Here is a 19,212-nt window from a genome sequence, read left to right as displayed (position 1 = left end):
TAATAATGAGGTAAACATGATCGTGTATTAAAAGTGAACGTCTCAGAGAAGCTGCTTTGTGGGTTGGAGTTCAAAATAATGTGACCTGATATGTTTGCAGCGGTTTCAGAAACACCCCTGAAAACCATCATTGGTGCACACAGTTCTCCCCTGCATCCACAAACTCTGCAAACCCAGCAAATATAAACACGAATAAAATCCAGAAACGCTACTGCCCAGACTGTTTCAGAGGCCGTTAGTGAACAGGATATAGATAATGAAGGATATGTGCGGGTATCACAGGCCTTGCTTACTTTGTGAGATGATGCCAAACCGCTTTGTGCACGTACTCTGACAGCACGGCTCTGCACTGAGAGAGTCCGAGTGCCAAACTGGCCTGTCTCCAGTCCAAACTTGTCCTCCATTAAAGATATTTGGCACGTTATGATACAAACATATAACAAAAGGAGGCCCGAACTGCTGAGCAGCTGAATTTATTAAAGTAAGACGTGATGCAACACAGTGGGAAGGTGACACTACTCGGCTTCGATCTTTTTATACGTCGGCTTTGCAGAATATTCAGTTTAACGCAGGCTTTAAATGATTTTCAAATCATTTTGTTTTTATTTGCATTTCACACAGCCGCTCCACTTTTTTTTGGAATCGGTCTTGTATACGCAGCTGCTCCAACACCGCTCGCACCTAAAGCACGGCAAAACCCAGAGAGCTGCGACCACATTGGACTTGTTCAAACAAAAAAAGTGGACCGGGAGAGCAGTAGCATGTTATGCTTTGTGGATGGTGGTCAGCGCCTCCTGTCCAAGAAATATAGGAGGCTGATGGACTGGTTTGAAAGAGTGGTGCTCGCTCCTGCTCTGTCACACCGATGTCGGCGTCCAGTATAACCCAGTGTTTGAGCTGACATTTACGTTGAAATAAAGCTCGTGCACTGAGGTGGAAGCTGAAGTGATCACCTGCCACCTCGAATGATTCACGATCAGTTTAATTACACCAGCACCCGCTGCAGTTGAGCGGCCGTACAACCTCTTTGAAAACTCGCAGGCATTCCTGTGATGGTACAATGAGTCTTTGTTCTACTGCGAGCAGCTGCCAAGTCATCCCGAGTCTTCATCAAGGTCAGGTGAGGCACATCTGCTCCTCTTCCTAAATCCTCACGTAACTGCTCAGTTTGAAGCTGAAGATAACCTGAAATGACCTCAGACTTGAGAGCCTCCCTGAGCTTTTCCCGTGCTTACACTTTTCATGATATGATTCAATGTCCACCGTGGATAGTAAGCAAATTCAGAAGCCAAGAGGGAGAGAAAACACCTGTATGAGGACAACGTTGACTGGTGAAGTGTAGAGCTGGCACTCGGACACATTCCTTTGAACTACGGCTCTCTTGGCAGGACATAACAGACAACTGATGTAAGTCATTCCTCTGAGAAATGAAAAACAAGTTCTCGGCATAAACCAGACAATCCTGCCGTTTATCTGTAGCTGACCTGAAGGGGTGGTCAGAAATGAGAAGAACAAAGCTCGAGCATGCAGCCAATTCCCATCAAATTCCACACCAACTGCACGAATACTTGGAAAAATATTTTATTGAGCACAAACAGAAACAGGACGCAGGTTTCCACAACAGATGTCTACATCTCAGTCATCCAAAAGCAAAGCTTCCTGTCGCCGCCGACCACACAGAGCGGCAGCGTCCGGTGCCAACTGAGGCCTGATCCGACGGTCACCGACCCGATCGCCACCGGCTGTAACGACATGTGTGTGACGTGAGGTGATGGTTGGAAAGCACATTAAATTTAATTTTTTTTTTTAAAAAACCCATAACAACTATGGAAAGCACACACAGACCTGTGGGTGGCCGAGATGGTGGATGATCAGCTGAGTGTTGATCTTTCCTGGACATCCCGTGGTGGCAAAGAGGTTTTCATTGGCTCGAGACCACCTGGAGAGAAGAACAATGTCCTGAAAGCCTTCACACAATTGGAGATTTACTGTCTGAAATATAAAATCATCCTCCTGAAACTGACTTGTGTTCAATCATGAAAGTTTCTTCTGTGATGCCAACCAATTCAGGACCAAAAAGAAAACTCCAAATCTTTCAATTTCAATAAAATTAAAATATTTTTTAGCGAATCACAGACTGACCAGATTTAATGGAGAAACCTGAGCAGGTATGAACCAAAGCAATAAGGCTTATGGCAGAACCTTCCTCACCTAAACAGCCGTGCTTTATCGATGTGAGCTGGTCTTTTTTCTTGTGGGTAACTGCAAACAACAAAAACGTGACTTAGACACATCCCAAATCAATACCTCGAGCAGCATCAGCACCACACATCCTCTCACCTGGATCGAGTTATATCCCAGATCAGCCAGTCGCTGCCCGACACCCCGCCTACTTTGATCGTGTTGGTGAGGCACCAGTCTGCCGACATGAGCGGTTCGCTCTCCAGTGACAGGATGGCCTGCTGGGTGACCATGTCATAAAAGCGAATCGTCCCCTTCTTCTCTGCCACCATTAACTAGAGAGCACAGGACGTAATGAATGTATCAGGGATTTCACAACACTTTGTACTTCAGCACCAAATTCATGCTTTATTCTGAAAGTGGTGCTCGTTTTGGTAGCAACAAAGGTAGCAAAGATGACACGGATGCATGGTGGGTACTCTGCTCTGTACCAAGGTTATATGAACAGAAAACAACTGGTACCAAATATCCTGTCAGTTCATAGACATTTCCTAAAAGTGATGGTACTTATTTTTTTCATGGTCACATAAATGCCAGTGATACACTAGCTACTGGACATATTTTACAGTATGGGCATCAAACACTGAGGCATCAAAACTCATCATTAAGGGTACTGGGAAGGTCGTGAAACGTCTTTATCAGGGAAACAATTAAGATGAGCTTTTTTTCATTTAAATCTCTTCAGTGAGGTGAAGGCCAATCTCCTTCAACACGACTTTGAGAGAGTAATTCTCACCTTTAATACCTCTTGATTAGACTGTTTTAATTCTTTGTACGTTGGCTTTGTTAAGTCGTTACTTCGTAGCCTGCAGGCTCTACAAAATGGAGCAACTTGCCTTCTGACAGTAAAGAAATGGCGTGACCACATCACACCTGTATTGGCCTCCCTATACTGGTTTCCAGTCCATCTCGGGATCCAGTTTAAAATTTTATTACTTGTTTTTAAGAGTCTTAGTGTTTTGGCGTAGAAGCTCTACACGCCTACCAAAGCACTGAGGTCTAGGAACCAATTGTTCTTGGATGTTACTACTTCCAGGCTCAAAGGCAGAGGCGATAGGACCTTTTCGGTGGTGGCTCCTAATCTGTGGAACAACCTATTTTTTCATCTAAGAGCTGCCCAATCATTCAGTCATTTAATCTCACTTGCTTTCAGATCTAGCTGAGCAGGACATCCTGGCGTTTGTTTTTGTGCAAACAAAGCTGACTTCTATTAATATGTGAGAGTTCTTCTTTTTAATTCAGATTTATGGTTTTTAGTGTATAATTTATTGTATTTTTATTGTTGACCCTATTAACTTTATGCAGTAGAAACCATATTTACAGAGACAGTGGTTTAGAGATGTGGAGCTTCAGTGAAATATATACTGATTTATGTATATGATGTGCAATACACATCATATACATACAGACTTAAACTACAGATTAGAGCATGTCCCAGCATGCAACAGTATAGAAAGTAGAAATTAAGCAGAATGAACTCTGTTGGACTCTGCAACATTATGAAAGGATTTAAGAACTATATTTTTTTGTTTCTCACCCTCCTCTGTACACTTCAGCAGACTTTTTGTTGTGGCTTGATGAAGCACTTTTACCCACATGTGTGCTTTCGGCACCACATCAAGATATTTCACAACAAAATCTATATTTGAATGCTGGGCAGAATCTGTAATTTGGCTTATCTGACCACCCACGTGAACGTCAAGTGTTTCTGATAACAATAAGGATGTCTCGGAGGAGTGAGGGCATCCATAAAGTTGACCTCACACCTGACCCTCCAACTGTAAACCATCTATACTACTCAGGGGTTTTACCTCAGATTTAGAGTAGGCAACTCCTACCTTAAAGACTTCCTTTGGGTGCCAGCACACACTGATGCCAGGAGACTGAAGCTGGAAAGTAGCGCTTTCATTCCCATCCAGGTCCCACACCCTGCAGACATGAATTCACATGGACAACAAAGATTAAAATGGACACCAACAAAAAGCAGAGCGATCTCAGAGTGAGGCACCTTGTTTGACCCACTTTGTTTCCAGAGTATTGGAACTGACACTGTGTTCGCAAGTGCTGTGAGAATTAATTGCCAAAACATGTATAACTGTCTCATTATTGTGTAGGAGGTAAAAAAACACAGGGCTCTAATCATTTCTAATTAGTTGTGCTACGAATTGATTCAGTTTGACACGTGAACTGTTCTTGGCCTAAAATCCAAAAACAAAATCCACTACCTCTTAATTAACAGCAAAGATGGGGCTTTAGAGCAGGCGCCTAAAAATAGCATCGGATTTTGAGCCACCCTTAGCCCTTACATAACATTAGAACGAATTGACCTTCCAAAGGTTTCTTTCTCAGTAGTGCTAAATGCAAAAGCATAATGGCACACACAGCCTTGACCTTTGCAAATATAATGCCCTGAGTTTTCTTATTCCTATTAAGGCATGCAATGATCCAATATTTGGATGAGATACGGCTGATATGGTTCTGTGTTTGCTGCAGCTGTGTATGTTTGCAGTAGTTATCAAACTCCCTCAACTTGCACCATCATCTTGTCTTGAGTGACAGGAGGGTGGAGCATGAAACTGCATGCAGATGTTGTGGTAAAGAGAGCCTAAAGGTGAAGCTCTTGATTTATCAGTTGTCTACGTTCCAGCCTTCACTTGTGTTCATGAATTTGGATAAATGACCAAGTAAACAAGGTCGAAATGGGTTACTGCTGGCTGCAAGCTGTCTGGACTGATCAGAATGCCTCCCTGGAAAGTTCTCTAGACATGCCCCTGGTAGTCCCAGAATTCACTGGAGAGACTATTAGATAAACCTTGCTAGCACTGGGTTGGACTCCCTTTTATCTTAAGAACTGCCTTAATTCTTCATGGCATAGATTCATCACACAGTTGCTGCAGATTTGTCGGCTGTACATCCATGATGTCATTCTCTCATTCCACAGCATCCCAAAGAAGCTCTTTTGGATGGAAATCTGGAGACTGTGGAGGCTATTAGAGTACAGTGAACTCACTGTCATGGACATGGTGCATTATCCCGCTGGAAGTAGCCATCGGAAGAAAGGCACACTATGGTGTTTAAACAATGCTCAATTGGTAGTAAAGAACCACAAGTGTGCCAAGAAGATATACCCCCACACCATTACACCATCACCACTGGCCTGATAAGTTAATATCAGACAGGATAGAATCCAAGTTGTCATGTTGGTTTTACCAAATTCTAACCCTTCCCAGATTCTGCTCTGGAAGGAGCAGAATCTGGGACTCATCAGACCAACGTTTTTCTAATCTATCGTCTAATGTTGGTGAGCCTATGTGGGTTGCAGCCTCAGTTTCCTGTTTTTCGCTCAGAGGAGGGGTACCCAGTGTGGTCTTCTGCTGCAGGCCATCTGATGCGCGTGCGGTTCGTTCAGAGATACTTTTCTGCATTCCATGGTTGTAGTGAGTAGTTATTTGAGTTACTGTTGGTTTTTTGTTGTGTTTTTTTTGTCCTATCAGCTTGCAGCAGTCTGGCCATTGTCCTCTGACATCAGCAAGGCCGTTTTGCATAAAGACCTGCTGCTTACTCATATATTTTCTCTTTTTCGGACCCATTCTCTGTAAACCCTAGAGATCGCAGATCAGCAGTTTCTTAAATACTCAGACCAACAACCATGACATGTTCAAAATCACCTTCTTCGCCATCCTAATGCTTGGCCTGACCATATCTAACTAACTAAATGCACTGAGGTGCCTCCATGTGATTGGTTGATTACATATTCATGTTAATGAGCAGTGGAACAGATTTAACCAATAAAGTGGCTGATGACCATATAGCTCATCTGGGCTGATGGTGTCTCAGAATCTCTCAGAAGACACAGGGAAAAAACATCTGGGCAGAAGGACGTTCAGAATACCTCGGTCTGCCTGCCGCTACTATAACCTCTTTGGAAGTGTGAAAGGAAATGGATGGATGGATATTGTTCCTGTTTATTTGACTCTTGTTGTCTTCTGCAGTGTTGGTCAAGTTACTTGAAAAAAGTAATCAGTAACTAATTACTGATTACTTCCCCCCAAAAGTAATCCCGTTACTTTACTGATTACTTATTTTCAAAAGTAATTAGTTACTTAAGTTACTTTTTAAAAAAATGATTTACAACCTGAATAGGTGATAAAGCAATAGATCTTTCAGCCCAATTCTATTTTTTCCTGCATAATCCATCATATAAAATGTAATCAAATGAAAAAGTCTCTTTTTGAAACTAGTTTTATTAGTTTTAATCTTTTAACTTTACGCATGAAGCAAACATTAAATTATATGCAACATTCTCTGACTGGAAGAAATTTGCTTAACATTTAAACCTATTTTCTGCACATTCCAGCACATAAAATAAAATATTTTTTTGTGTTTACACTCACTCTTTCAAATAAATGCAAGTAAAACACAGCAGAAAATAAATAAAATCAAGGACTCAGCGGTCCTGTTGCTCTATTTTCACCTGTATAGCAGGAGTGGGGCAGGCAGAGGTTTGCCCTGGTGCAGGTGTGTCGTAGCGGTCAGTGGAAGGATCTGGGAGTTTCACAGTCCGGTGGCAGCATACTGTCGGTGCTTGCTTGGACGTTTAGGGGTTTTTTTCGCTGTAAAAAGAAGTTTTCTTCCCACGCAGTGAACAGCGGACGCTAATGTTTTTGTCACTTTTTACGGAAACAAACTCAAAGTAAGGTCAGTACTTCCACGCTTTAAACGCTGCACGGTCATACTCTCTGCCGCATTCGATATATTATCCATTGTTGATCTGCAGACAGATGTTGCCACGAACGTCGCACTCGTTTACATCGTCATGAGACACTCTCGCAAAAAAAATCATGGTTTTAGTAACGCAGTAACGCAGCGTGCTTACGGGAAAGTAACAGTAATCTAATTACCTTTTTTGCAATAGTAATCCCTTACTTTACTCGTTACCTGAAAAAAGTAATTGGATTACAGTAACGCGTTACTGCCCATCTCTGGTCTTCAGCACGAAATTCGGTTAGCTGTATTTGTGAGTTGCTGGTTGTTGTTGCTATAAAGATCACAGCAGCAAAGATACCCACTAATGCCAGACTGGTGAATTGTGTTGGAGTTAGGAATATAGCATTGTTACTTTAACACTGGATTGATACTGATATCAGCAGATAGACTAAGCCAACAAATCCAAACTGGAAAACCTGGGATCTCTAGTTCCCACACACCAAAATCATCTTTAAAAAAGATTTGGATTTTTCAATAAATCTGCAGCTTTGTGGAAACATGCCTGGCTTTCACAGTAAAAGGCTGGTGAGTAAATAATGGGTGGCGTCTTTTCACTGAAGTTCATGGTTTCCTCTAATCTGCAGCAAGGTACAGCTGTCTTCATCCTTTTCCAGGGAAAATGGGCTCTTTTCTCAGATTTGGGCCTTCAAGCTTCGAAGACAGACAGACTTATGCTGGACTCCTCTTACAGAAAAAACGCCAGCCTCATATTACATTGAGCTATGACAGCAGGGGCAGAGGAAGGTGGGTTGGAGTGGAATGGAGGTAGGGGGCTAAGCACCCTCGCCTGAGTCGGTGTTATGCTCCACTTGCATTACAGCAAATGTTTCGCTGTGGGCGGCCCGCTGCCATTCATTTTCTGTGGAATACAGCGTAGGGCGGCGAAACGCACGTCAGCTGGGGAAGCATGGCGGAGAAAAGTTGAACAGCATCCTACTTTATGCAAATGAAAGAGAGCTCTGGGAGGATTAGGACCAATCTTAATTAGAGTATGGCTCCAGCAGCTAAATAAGATGTATGATCGCAAAAGCAGCTCAGCAACACCACGGATGTAATGAATCACTTGGACCGAGAGAGCTGCGGTTCCTGAGACCTGGATCTACGGTTAACCACATCTGAGCTAGAAGAAAAGGTGGAGATGGGGGCACAGGGAAGGCTGCAAGTGTTTCTGGGAATATAAAACAAATGCTTGTGAAGCATGGGAAGGCGCTGACTGATGAGGTCATGCAAAAGACATCATGTAATAAAGTACCTCCAAAGACTATCTAAATGTCAAGTGTGTTGTTGGAGAGATTGATGTCCTCAGCGGTGCGGTGTAGGGGAGGATATGCCCCGTCTCAGATGAAGACCACAGTAAACACTCAACTTTTCCTGCCTCGTCTCCCGTGCAGGCAGTAGGATAGGGTGCTGTCAAAACTCTAGGCTTCTCTCCTCTGCCCATGTGCAGCCTGGGCCTCCATTGTGGAGAACGAAGGAGGGGGGGAAAAAGAAAAGAGAAAAGAGAGAGGAAAAACCCCCAGACCACATGAGGAAAACAACGACTAAACCCTATTCTTTTAGACCACTAGCCAAGCAGAGCTCAATTGCACGCTACACCACCAACGGCCAAACTGCGGTCAACCGCTCTCCCCTTCAAATGGAGAACGCCAGCTCCCCAAAAAAACATAACCTCTGCCGAATGAGGTGAAAGACATGAGACACGAAAACACGCGTCACCTCTTCTGATAAAGCACTGTTATTGCATCACACTACATCAAGCAATAACTCTCTGCTTCCATGTACAACAACAGAGATGAAAAGGACATTGGAAGTGATCTGAGTGAGCAAACAATAAGGTTGGAGCGTTGTGGTTTTTTGGGGTTTCGGATAAATGAAGGAAACGGGAAATGCCGTTAGCACTGTGTGATCCGATTTGTTTTAGAGAATAGAATAAATAATCAAAGGTGAGAAATAAGAATCATATCTCTGGTACCTTGAAGGGTCACTACATGAACAGGGAACACAAATATATACGGCTAACAAACTGAAAAGTCAATATTTGGTGTGACCTCCCTTGTTCTTCCACACAAGCTGAACTCAGTTACTAAGTAGTCTCCAGGAATAGTTCTCCAGGCTTCTTGAAGGACATTCAGAGGTCTTCTTTTGATGTTTCTGCCTTTTCTTCAGTTGTCTGTTAAGATGATGTTGAGGTTCAGGCTCTGGGGAGGCCGATCCATGACTGATGGTGTGTGTTCCCTTGTGTGTTTTTCTATTCAGGTATGTTTTTACTGCATTGGCAGAGTGTTTGAAATCATTCAAGCTGTTGATAACCAGATGCTTTCCAGGTGGTTTTGTACGGTGGTTAAAAATCTGACAAGATCCCCACCATCACTGGCTGAAATCAAGCCCCAAAACAATGAAAGGGCCTTCACCGTGTTCTACAATGGCTCCAGATACTCACTGTTGTACCTCTCTCCTAAAGCCTCCGTACATATTTCAAGTTTGGATCCATCACTTCATCAGTGCAGTGATTTTCAGAGCAGTTCTTGAATAATTTGGCATACCTCAGCCTTTCTCCCGGTTTTCCTTCCTTTAGAATGGCTTCTTGACATTCATCCTTCCAGTAACACCATTTCTGATGAGGCTAAAAGGACAGCTGGAACCATATACTGTATATAAAAGATGGACATGGCTGTTTTTTGTGTTGGTTTTTTTTTTTTTTTTTTCATAAAGCCCCCAGATGGCGATAGCTATAATAGCAAAAATATTTCAGTTCCTATATAAATCTATGAGAAAATATCAGTCAGGCACAAAGTCTGTAATTTGACAAATCTGTTAGCAGGGAGCAACACTGAATCTTGATAATCTAGAAACATCTAGCTTCTTCTTAATAAGCTAAGACTAATCTAAAAAAAATGTGGTCCAGATTGTGAGAATGCTAACTCAAGACCCAGAAACAACTGAGAAAGGTGGAAAATGTTGGTTAACGACTTATTTAGTTGTTGACATCACAGAGCGAGAAACAAAAAAAACATGTATTAAATGTTTTATAGAAATAGCATTTCTTACGCTCAACTGACTTTAGAACACATGATCACACAGGATTCACACAATTTTCCCAACTTCCAAGATTACTTATTTTTAAAAAAAGGCAGTAGTAATGGAAGCTGCCCACATTAACAGAATATCCACCTTTATGTAACTAAAAGTGTTGAATAAGGTCAGGTTTGTAATCCATGACAACAAATTCAAAACATGTTGAGTGGGTGGGGTTACAGAGGGTTATTTGAACTAATCTTATAGGGACCCAATAAGGTTGGGAACCAGTAATCGAGGACAGGCTATCACAGTACTGTAATTTTTTCTCCCCTTACACAAGATGAGGGATTGAGGAAAAAACAAACGGATTATCAGTGAGAACAGGATATACTACTTTAAACCATACACATAATGCAGCAGCAGCAGCAGGTGGGTGTTTTCCTGAGCTCAGTGGTGAACTCAGTCAGCCCCAAATCCTCTCAGGACCCTGCAGTGTGCCCTCGTGATCTCTAGGTGGCATAACCCACACCCTTTCCACCTACACTGACACCATGAGTTGTTTAGACTACATGAAGCAAGACTCCATCTCTGAGGAAGTGCAGTCTGGTTCCCCACCTTGCTGCTCCAGCGTCAGGTTGCATACTGGAAACAGCAGAGGTCCCACAGCTGCAGGGGACAGTGATGACAACACTAAACAAACTTATAGTAGAGGCACTCCAGCCAAAGCTAATAGACTGATGGAGAGGTCATGAGTCTATACATGCAGATAGAAACCTCCCTCCCTTTCTTTCCTGTTCTCATATCGAGGCTCAGTTTGTGTGGGCTGACTGGAAGGTCGTCTCCTGTTAACTTGATCTATCCCTTGTTCCTCCTCGGTCTTCCTCCTGCGTCCCATATTTTCTCAACATGACAGAATTTAAATCTTTCAGCAGAGAGAGCGCACTCCTGTTTTCTCTGGACACTTGGCGGAGGGAGTGGAGGAAAAGAGTTGAGGAGACTTGTTCAGATGTGAATGGACAGGGGTTCACTACGTTGCTGACAGTCAAACTGACCGGCTAAAGGGCTGTGAAAAATTATTTGCCCCTTTATCATTTCTTACAGAGAAGCAGGGTACAAAAGAATCACTCAAAAAGTAACACATCATACACAATCTAAAGAAACAGCTGAGAAACAAAGTCATGGTTACAAACTCATTTCTAAAGCTTTGAGACTCCAGCAAACCATAGTAAGAGCCATTATGCACAAATTGAGAAAACTCGAAACAGCGGTGAATCTTTCCAGGAGTGGCCGGCCGACAAAAATTACCCCAAGAGTGCATCGATGAGTCATCTAGGAGGTCACAAAAGAACCCAGAACAACAGCTAAAGAACTGCAGGCCTCACTTGTGTCAGTTAAGGTCAGAGTTCATGATTCAACAATAAGAAAGAGACTGGGCAAAAATGGCATCCATGGGAGAGTTCAAGAAGAAAAGTACTGCTGACCAATAACACAAAGGCTCATCTCAAATTTGCCAAAAAACATGTTGATGATCCCCGAGACGTCTAAGAAAATGTTCTGTGGACTGACGACACAAAAGCTGAAAAATTAGGTTAATCTTCACTTTTTATTTGATAAGGCCTGAAACTAGCAACTGAGATCATAAAGCCATGTGGAAAGTGTTTACTGAGGTCACCGAGCAAGGGAAATGAGCAGTCGTTTCAAATATACTTCTATAACACTTGAAGGCTTTCAGCAACCAGACTAGCCAGTAAAAAAACTGCATGTTGAAGGTATTTCTGCTTTGGATTCACTGCCTGGAAGATATCAAAATCTGGATGTCAACCAACTTTCTCTAACTGAACAACAATAAGGCTGAACTCTTGGTTGTGGCTTCCAAGTCATTGCTCTGGAAAGTTCTTTACACCAAGTCATGCTAACCCATCACCCCCACCAGCTCCCAGTCAAGGTAAGTCTCCTGTAAAATCCTTCTTCTCAGCTACAAATCCAGTAATTATCAGAACCTTCTCCTCCCCTACACCCCATCCCGGACACTGGATTCCTCAGTTAAAGGTCTACTCTCCATTCCCACACCAGACTCCCCTCTGAGATCTACAAGGCCTCGTATTTTGGAGGTCTTCGCAGAGAAACATAGCTATATATGCAGTCTACAGTCAGGTCTGAAAAACAAAACTTTTTCTTCTTTCTATTAGCCAGAAAGTGTCGACTCAATCAGGTCCAACTGTATAAAAAGACTATTTGAAAACAAGCCTACTCCTAACCCAATTTATGACTTGATTGAAGTTTCTCATGTGATGTTGTGCGCATATTATTCAAGATATTCCCCAACTGGTTGACATAAAGCAGAGTATGATTTGGTGCATGAAGTCGTTACCATGTGTCCACAGTCTTGATTTACTTAGTCACCCCTTATTCCATGATAGGTGGTGTAAGAGTAGCTATGTTCATCTTTATATCCAGTCCGTTATCTCCAACTACCTGCATTTTTTTGTTTGAATCTAAAAATATTAGAGTTTCTACACTGCTGCTGCCATTTGACATAAAAAGCAACACTAGCTGAAATAACTAGCTAAAAGTATATGACTTAACTACCTCCAGGGCAGCTAATACTAACGGCTATGTGGCTGAAGTGGGCAGCCAGAAGTAAAAGCTAAATGACGTGCTTGTATGTTGCAGCGGAACCAGCTTCACAATGTTACAGGGGTTGTCCCTGTGGTGACCCCAGCTACTGACACACTTTTTCCCCTCCTCTCGCCTTAATTGAAAAGGAAATTTTGGGGACCCTGTTACGGGACACCCACCCCCCTTTAGAGAGAGGAAAATCTTTCTGCAGCTAATTGGATTTCCATATTTAACCAATTAGCTAGAAAAGCTACAAAGCAGCTCTGTGCTTACGCACAGTCACACTGGAGCATGTTGTGCTTAGCATCGTGTTTCACTGTGGAAACACTGTCAGAACTTTCTCCACCATTAACAGAGAACAGAACTGAAAATCAGAAGCTGGGAACACACACACGCACGCACACACACATGGAAATAAAACGGGTTCGACCTGCAAGTGTGGTCATCACTGACGGAAGCAATTTGTTTCCCCTCCATGGGCTCGAACACCAAATGGTTAATGTAGCTGGTGTGACCCACCATTACCTAGTGACAGCATGGGAAAAACAAACGTGTGAACAAAAACAGAAAATATACCAATCAATAAGTTGTTAAATTAATGTTTTCTAGCAGTTTAACTACTTCCTCTATCGCTAAGCACAAACGTCAGCACTAAGCAGCGAAAGTTTGATGCCTAATGACAAGCGCAGTTGTGGCCAATGTGCTCCAGATGTTGCATTACCTTGACTTCATGCCTATCCTGAAGATCAGAAGTCAACAGGCGTAGCTTTCTGTCAGCTGCAGCCGTGCACAACCTGCAAAGAGAGGACATAAAAACACAGAGTGAGCATTAAAACAGTCAGACCGATGACAAACGACATCATGCAACCACCTACACTGACACCTCTGGATGAGACTCTGTGTGTGTGTGTGTGTGTGTGTGTGTGTGTGTGTGTGGTAAAAACTTGGACGCCGATCAGTAGAAACACTGCCAGGGAGATTCTGATTGCAAGCTAAGATAAACACGTAGAAAAATAAGAATCCTCACGCCATTTGTGCACGCTTCTGTTCAAAAAAACCTGTGCAGAGCCAGGCAGAGGACTTTCCCCTCTAATCAGTCCTCGTATATACCAGCGCCTGCAATTATTCACACAATTACACTAACTCACTTATGACAAGAAAAACACACACATATCACCAGAATAAACAGACAGCAGTTCACACATTTTCGAGCACAGGCACAGATGGATTTGGCATGATGTCACTACAAACAGCCTTAACGTGCTCCAGGGTTTTACTGCTACAGTAGATTAGATTATATTAGGACAGGCCCTCTCAACCTGCGTATTAGTGTTTGTTGTAAAACATGGAACACACGCTGGCGTTTTGCCTTTTTTAAAATTAAATGTCAAAGCCATTCCCATTGAATAAAAAGGGGAAACTCCAGTGAATTTTTGTTTTGTTGACATAAACTCACTCTACCTCGTGCCATCATTTTAACCCCGCAGAGGCTGAAACAGGATAGGTTTTTGAAAGTAAGAACATCTTTGAAAGGTCTGCTTGACCAAAATTAGCAGAATCTTGGCTTAATGCTTTACATTAAAAAAAAATGAAGCAACATTTAGAGTGTATATACTGTATGCATATGTGAATGTTTTCCCCTTTCATCTTGTAATCATGACATTTATGAATCCCTGCTTTATTGTGGTGGGGAGGTCTGTGCCCCACTGATCCCAGGAGCTATGTTGAGGGGGCATTTGCTCCTAGTTGGGTTTTGCAAGGCAAATTGGTCCTGGGCAAGAGACCAGACAAAGAGTGATTCAGACGACCCTTATGAACAAGAGAACAAGGAGCCAGTTTGCTTTGCTTAGGATAGGGTTACCAGGGCCCCCTGGAACCAGGGCCCCCTGGAACCAAGCCTGGGGAGAGGGGTCCAAGAAAGAGCGCCTGGTAGCCGGGACTTAGCCTATGAGGGCCAGTTGGACGCAGCCCAAAGACAAAATATGGACCTGGCCTTCTGTGGGTCCGCAACGCGCAAGAAGCACCACATAGGTCCAGTAAGTCAGACAGTAGTTATGGGTGCAAGCCCAGTGGTCTGACCCCAGCGTCCCAGTGATTCCAGGAGCTATGTCGTCAAACACTAAGACTTTCAGATACAGCTGAATAAAACTTGAACTTCATTTCTAAACGGACGCACTGGAGAGATCGCATCTCCCGGCTGGCTTGAGAACACCTTGGTGTTCCCCCAGAAGAGCTGAAAGACGTGGTCAGGGAGGTCTGGGCTTCTCTGCCTTGGGTGTATTTGATATCCCCCATGTTGGCGTTCTTCCTGAATCATCACAATTAATCTTGGTCAATCACAATGTTATTAGTTCCGTGACATGGAAAAAAAGTTGCCAATGTCCACTCAGGAAAAAGAAAATGTACAAAAAACAAAACAAAAACAGGGCTTTTAGGGACATGGTTAGGGTTTGGTGTGCGGTGTGATGGTGTTTCAATAACACCAAAACAATACATCGCAAAGTGATAACATCATATCACAATGTTAACCTTGGTGTTTGAGGAACAAAACCAACGCGGGATATCAGACCATGCCTCTTCTTAGACTCCCCCCATTTTAATGCTATTGAGTCTCTTCTTACATTACCAACACTGCAATTTATCCTGCTAACCTGGTTCGGGTCGTTTGGGCAGCAGCGATGTCCAAACCTCACTCTTCCCAACCACCTCCTCCAACGTTTCCATGGGAACACCAAGCCATTCCAAGATCAGAGATAAAATCTCTCCAGCGTGTCATGTGTCTGCCCCCTGACCTCCTTCTGGTAAGATATGTTTGAACCACCTCAGCTGCCTACTTTTGATGTGGAGGAGTAAGAACTCTGGTTTAGTTTTTTTATCTGACAAAGCAAGGTTGAATGAAACCAAACGTAAATAAAATGTCAGGATAAAATACTAATAAAAACCAATCACAAAATACAAAACTATAATAACTCTTTGTGAAACAATGAAAGCTCCTGAGTAGAAGATTACCCGATGGACCCCAAAATAGTAGAGTTGGAATTATAGGATAATACAATATCCATCAGTTATTTATTTGTCAAAGTACTTCTATTATTTGCTGAAAAGAAATTTAGAAAATACATTTAATAAAAAGAATACATCCTTGCAAATATACCCATGCATGCAGCAAACTAGGATGCCAAGCTGAAGTTTTAAAATATGTTCTGTGCAAACTACAGAATATATTAGCATGTAATTTACTGATGCATGTCTGTTTCTGGTTGCCTAGTAATCCAAGCTGCAATCATCCCTGAGGGCATCTGAGGGTAAAATGCCACAAACATGAACTTTAGCTTCTCTGGTTTGAGCCTGGTTGGGGGTCTTTGTTGTCATGTCATTCTCATGTCCCTCTGCCCATCTTCTCTTTGTGCCTTTAACTCTCTGATAAAGGCCAGCATGTTGTCCACTGTATATAGTAAATGACAGGCAAGGCTGAAAAATGTGTGTGTTCAGTTGAAGTCTGTGGTTTTAATAGTCTCCAGGCTTGTTCTCATTATAAGCTGCTGTGGTGGCAGCTTGAGGCCCCTCTTCTCCCCTCTCTGTTACTCTCTCTGGGCCCCCACTTGAGGCAAACCCGTGAGAACGTTGTACTTTTCCTGGAAGGCACAGCTACGTGCAGCCTGAAGGGAGGGATGGAACCTGAGTGGGTAGTCATCAGCGCAATAACAAGTGCGCACGTCACAGGGCTGGCTCAAGGGTCCTGTGGAGTAAACCACAGAAGGCCAGCTGCCTTTCCTTTTCAATTACAGAAAGGCTAAACACCTCCAGGGGGACCACGAAACCTTCCCATCCACCGCTTCAGTTAGGCGGAAACTCTTGCTTTCTAACAATCTTTGCTTGGGCTACTTCCCTCCTGTCCAAAGCCACCTGAAACAACTTTGCTCACATCCTGGCAGCTGCAGTGTGACAGCAAGAGGCAGTGATGACTACTTTCACTGGCTGGTGTGCTTTCTCTGCAAATGTCTCTTCTCTGGTCCCAAAAACTGTGTTTACAACAGTCACCCTGTTATGTTAAAAGACGTAAATGTCTAATGTGGAAGTGAAAGTTGGCTGGAGACCTTCTAATCCTGCCTCATCGTGATCTCTCGCGTAACGAGAGGCCCATGACCTACAGATGAGCTACAAATGTCCAACCAAATGTCTTTTGCTAATTAGGCACCAGTTACATTGGCTTAGACACTGTCAACCACCTGTTGCTTGGGTAAGAATGTGTATATATTCCAACCGGTTAATAAATAACATTGCTGAACTATTTCCACTTCCAGTTTGCGTTACATTTTTTTTTAATTTTACAGTCACTCACCTAGTAGTTGGCAAGTATTTGCAGACCTATATGGAAAACTACAGGCAACTGTTGCAACCTGCTAGCAACCTAAGGAACCACTGGAGCTGGTGGTCATATCACATGAAAACCTACAGGCAACTGCAGGAATCTGCTAGCATACACAGCATACACAAAAAGGTTATGCTGGGGGCAACTGATTTAACCCAGCGAAAACCAGAAACATCAGACTTCAAACAACCACTTCATCAGACTTCAACATCAACTTCAATCAAGCTCAGAAGTGACCACTCATGTTTTGAATGTCTTCAGCTCCCGAAGCAGAACATGGGTGTCTTCATTCATGTTTCAGAAAGAGCTTACATGAAGAGTTTTAAACAAGCCACCAAGCTACAAAGTGAACAATGTTAATAAAAAGACTTGATTTGGATATAAAAAAAAAAAAAAAACAGAAGAAGGCCAAAGCACGCGGGATGCAAGTGGCCTAGTACCTGATAGTGGGTATCCTGTCTAGCCGAGACTCAGGGCTCCAGGCTAGAGCGTCGACACGCAGTTCATGGTGAAAAGCTCGAAGAACATTGAATTCAACTCCCTCGACCTCCACATCCTCCTCCTGTAGGAGCAAAGTTGCATTCAGAGAAGGAAACAGATGTGCACTCAGTGAACCAAAACACGTGAGACTGTATCTCTAACCTGGAAGAGGCAGGTGCCCACCACCACGTACTGGTTTCCACCATAGGCCAGGAGAGATGCCGGGGTACCGGAGCTGAAGGGACTGAACTCCACCACATGAACATAGTCGTCACATGGCACGGTGTAGCTGGGACTGTGGCTTGAGTCCTCCTGCATGTCGCGCGTACTTCCACTGAAAGAATCAGAAGGATAACCGATAGGAAATGATTAGGATGATCATCAATAACTGTTGTTTAAAACCACTTTTAAACAAGAACATCAGTTTATTGATCAGATTATTATCGGTAAATGTACCAGTAGTCATGATAACTGTGATAATTAAAAGTCTCAACATTACATATATGATGATATTAATCTATTTTGTTAAAGGTTGTGTTTAACTTGATTTTTAACTGATTAACAAAACAAGTTCCCAACTTTTAGGATAAATAACATTAGGTTTGTCTTAACACTTAAAGGTAAATCAATGGGCTTCTAATGAAAAGGCACAAAATACTCAGGCACAAAATAAATGTTGTGTAATAAGTCAGTTCTGTTAAGTAATGCAAAACAGACCCACTGTTTTTCTATTTTGAACTAAAATTTAACTAAAATTGTTTTCAGGCCTACTTTTATCTTAGTTTTTGTTAACTACACTAGTTGGGGATTTATAAACCCTCTTTTGTATCTTGCAGATAAAAATAAAGTTAAATTTAACTAAACTAAATCAGTATTTTTACTTATGTTCAATAAAAAAAGAAGAAAAAAGTCTGCAGGGTTACAGTTTCTAAGGATCTTAAAAACCAAACGTCAATCAAAAACTTTCTTGTTTTTCATATCCCAGTAGTTACAGACTGATGCACAGCAAGTAGGACACAGCTGGGCTATGTTTTACCAAACTACATTGATCAACATTAGATTCGGCGCAGTTAACATACATACTGAGTTGTTCCCCCCTTTTTTAAACTTAGTACAAATGCAGACAGTGGTTAAAATTGTGTTACTGCTTATGAGTTAAGTTTTTTCTCGCTGAGTTACAACAAGGTCGTTTCTTTTCATGTTATTTCTGTAAAGGAAAACTAGGTGAATTTGATATCTCAGCTAAACTAGTGTGGCTTTTGTGGAAGAATAATAATAATGGTAGCATGTCACCTGTCTAGAAGAAAAACGTGAGTGCTACTGGTTTAAATGCGGGAGCACTGCTTGTCGTTTTTACCAGTCAAACCGCAGCTTGGCAATGTCGTAACTAACCCTTACTGGTGAGGGTCTATCTAAACTCAGAATACAGCAGTAACTGATAGACTTTACTACCTTATTTTCAGTGAATCCCTTGAACGAAACGCTGCCCGCGTTTGAGATGTTTTCAATCTTCTTCCGATTACGACACGGAACGTACCATCGAGTAGAAATGTCAGAGGGTGGTTGGGTATTAGTTATGGCGACAGAATTTTTTGGGGGGGAAGTCTAAACCACTTTAGAAAATCTATAAGCGTTACTGAAAAATTTTATTTGAAACACGTCCAATGACACGAACTTATAGCTAGCTGTCGAGTTTTAGAATTGAATATCTCTAC

The 19,212-nt window shown here is 42.5% G+C and overlaps 1 protein-coding gene across 1 annotated transcript; it reads right to left on the bottom strand.

The window, feature by feature from the left end:
• Window positions 1-1,013: 1,013 nt before the first annotated feature.
• nup37 (nucleoporin 37) lies at window positions 1,014-19,025 on the bottom strand. The gene is made up of 10 exons (XM_063460548.1): window positions 18,950-19,025; window positions 17,660-17,831; window positions 17,458-17,579; window positions 13,367-13,439; window positions 13,076-13,170; window positions 4,080-4,170; window positions 2,341-2,516; window positions 2,212-2,262; window positions 1,846-1,939; window positions 1,014-1,742 (listed from the first exon to the last, which is right to left on the bottom strand). The coding sequence occupies exons 2-10, from the start codon at window positions 17,813-17,815 to the stop codon at window positions 1,629-1,631; spliced, it is 972 nt and encodes a 323-aa protein (XP_063316618.1). The 5' UTR covers window positions 17,816-17,831; window positions 18,950-19,025; the 3' UTR covers window positions 1,014-1,628.
• Between the last annotated feature and the right edge of the window lie 187 nt (window positions 19,026-19,212).

This window comes from Pelmatolapia mariae, linkage group LG17 (assembly GCF_036321145.2).
Source record: "Pelmatolapia mariae isolate MD_Pm_ZW linkage group LG17, Pm_UMD_F_2, whole genome shotgun sequence".
NCBI lineage: Eukaryota > Metazoa > Chordata > Actinopteri > Cichliformes > Cichlidae > Pelmatolapia > Pelmatolapia mariae.
Note: the sequence above shows the minus strand (reverse complement) of the source record. Positions and strands in the feature narration are given on the sequence as shown.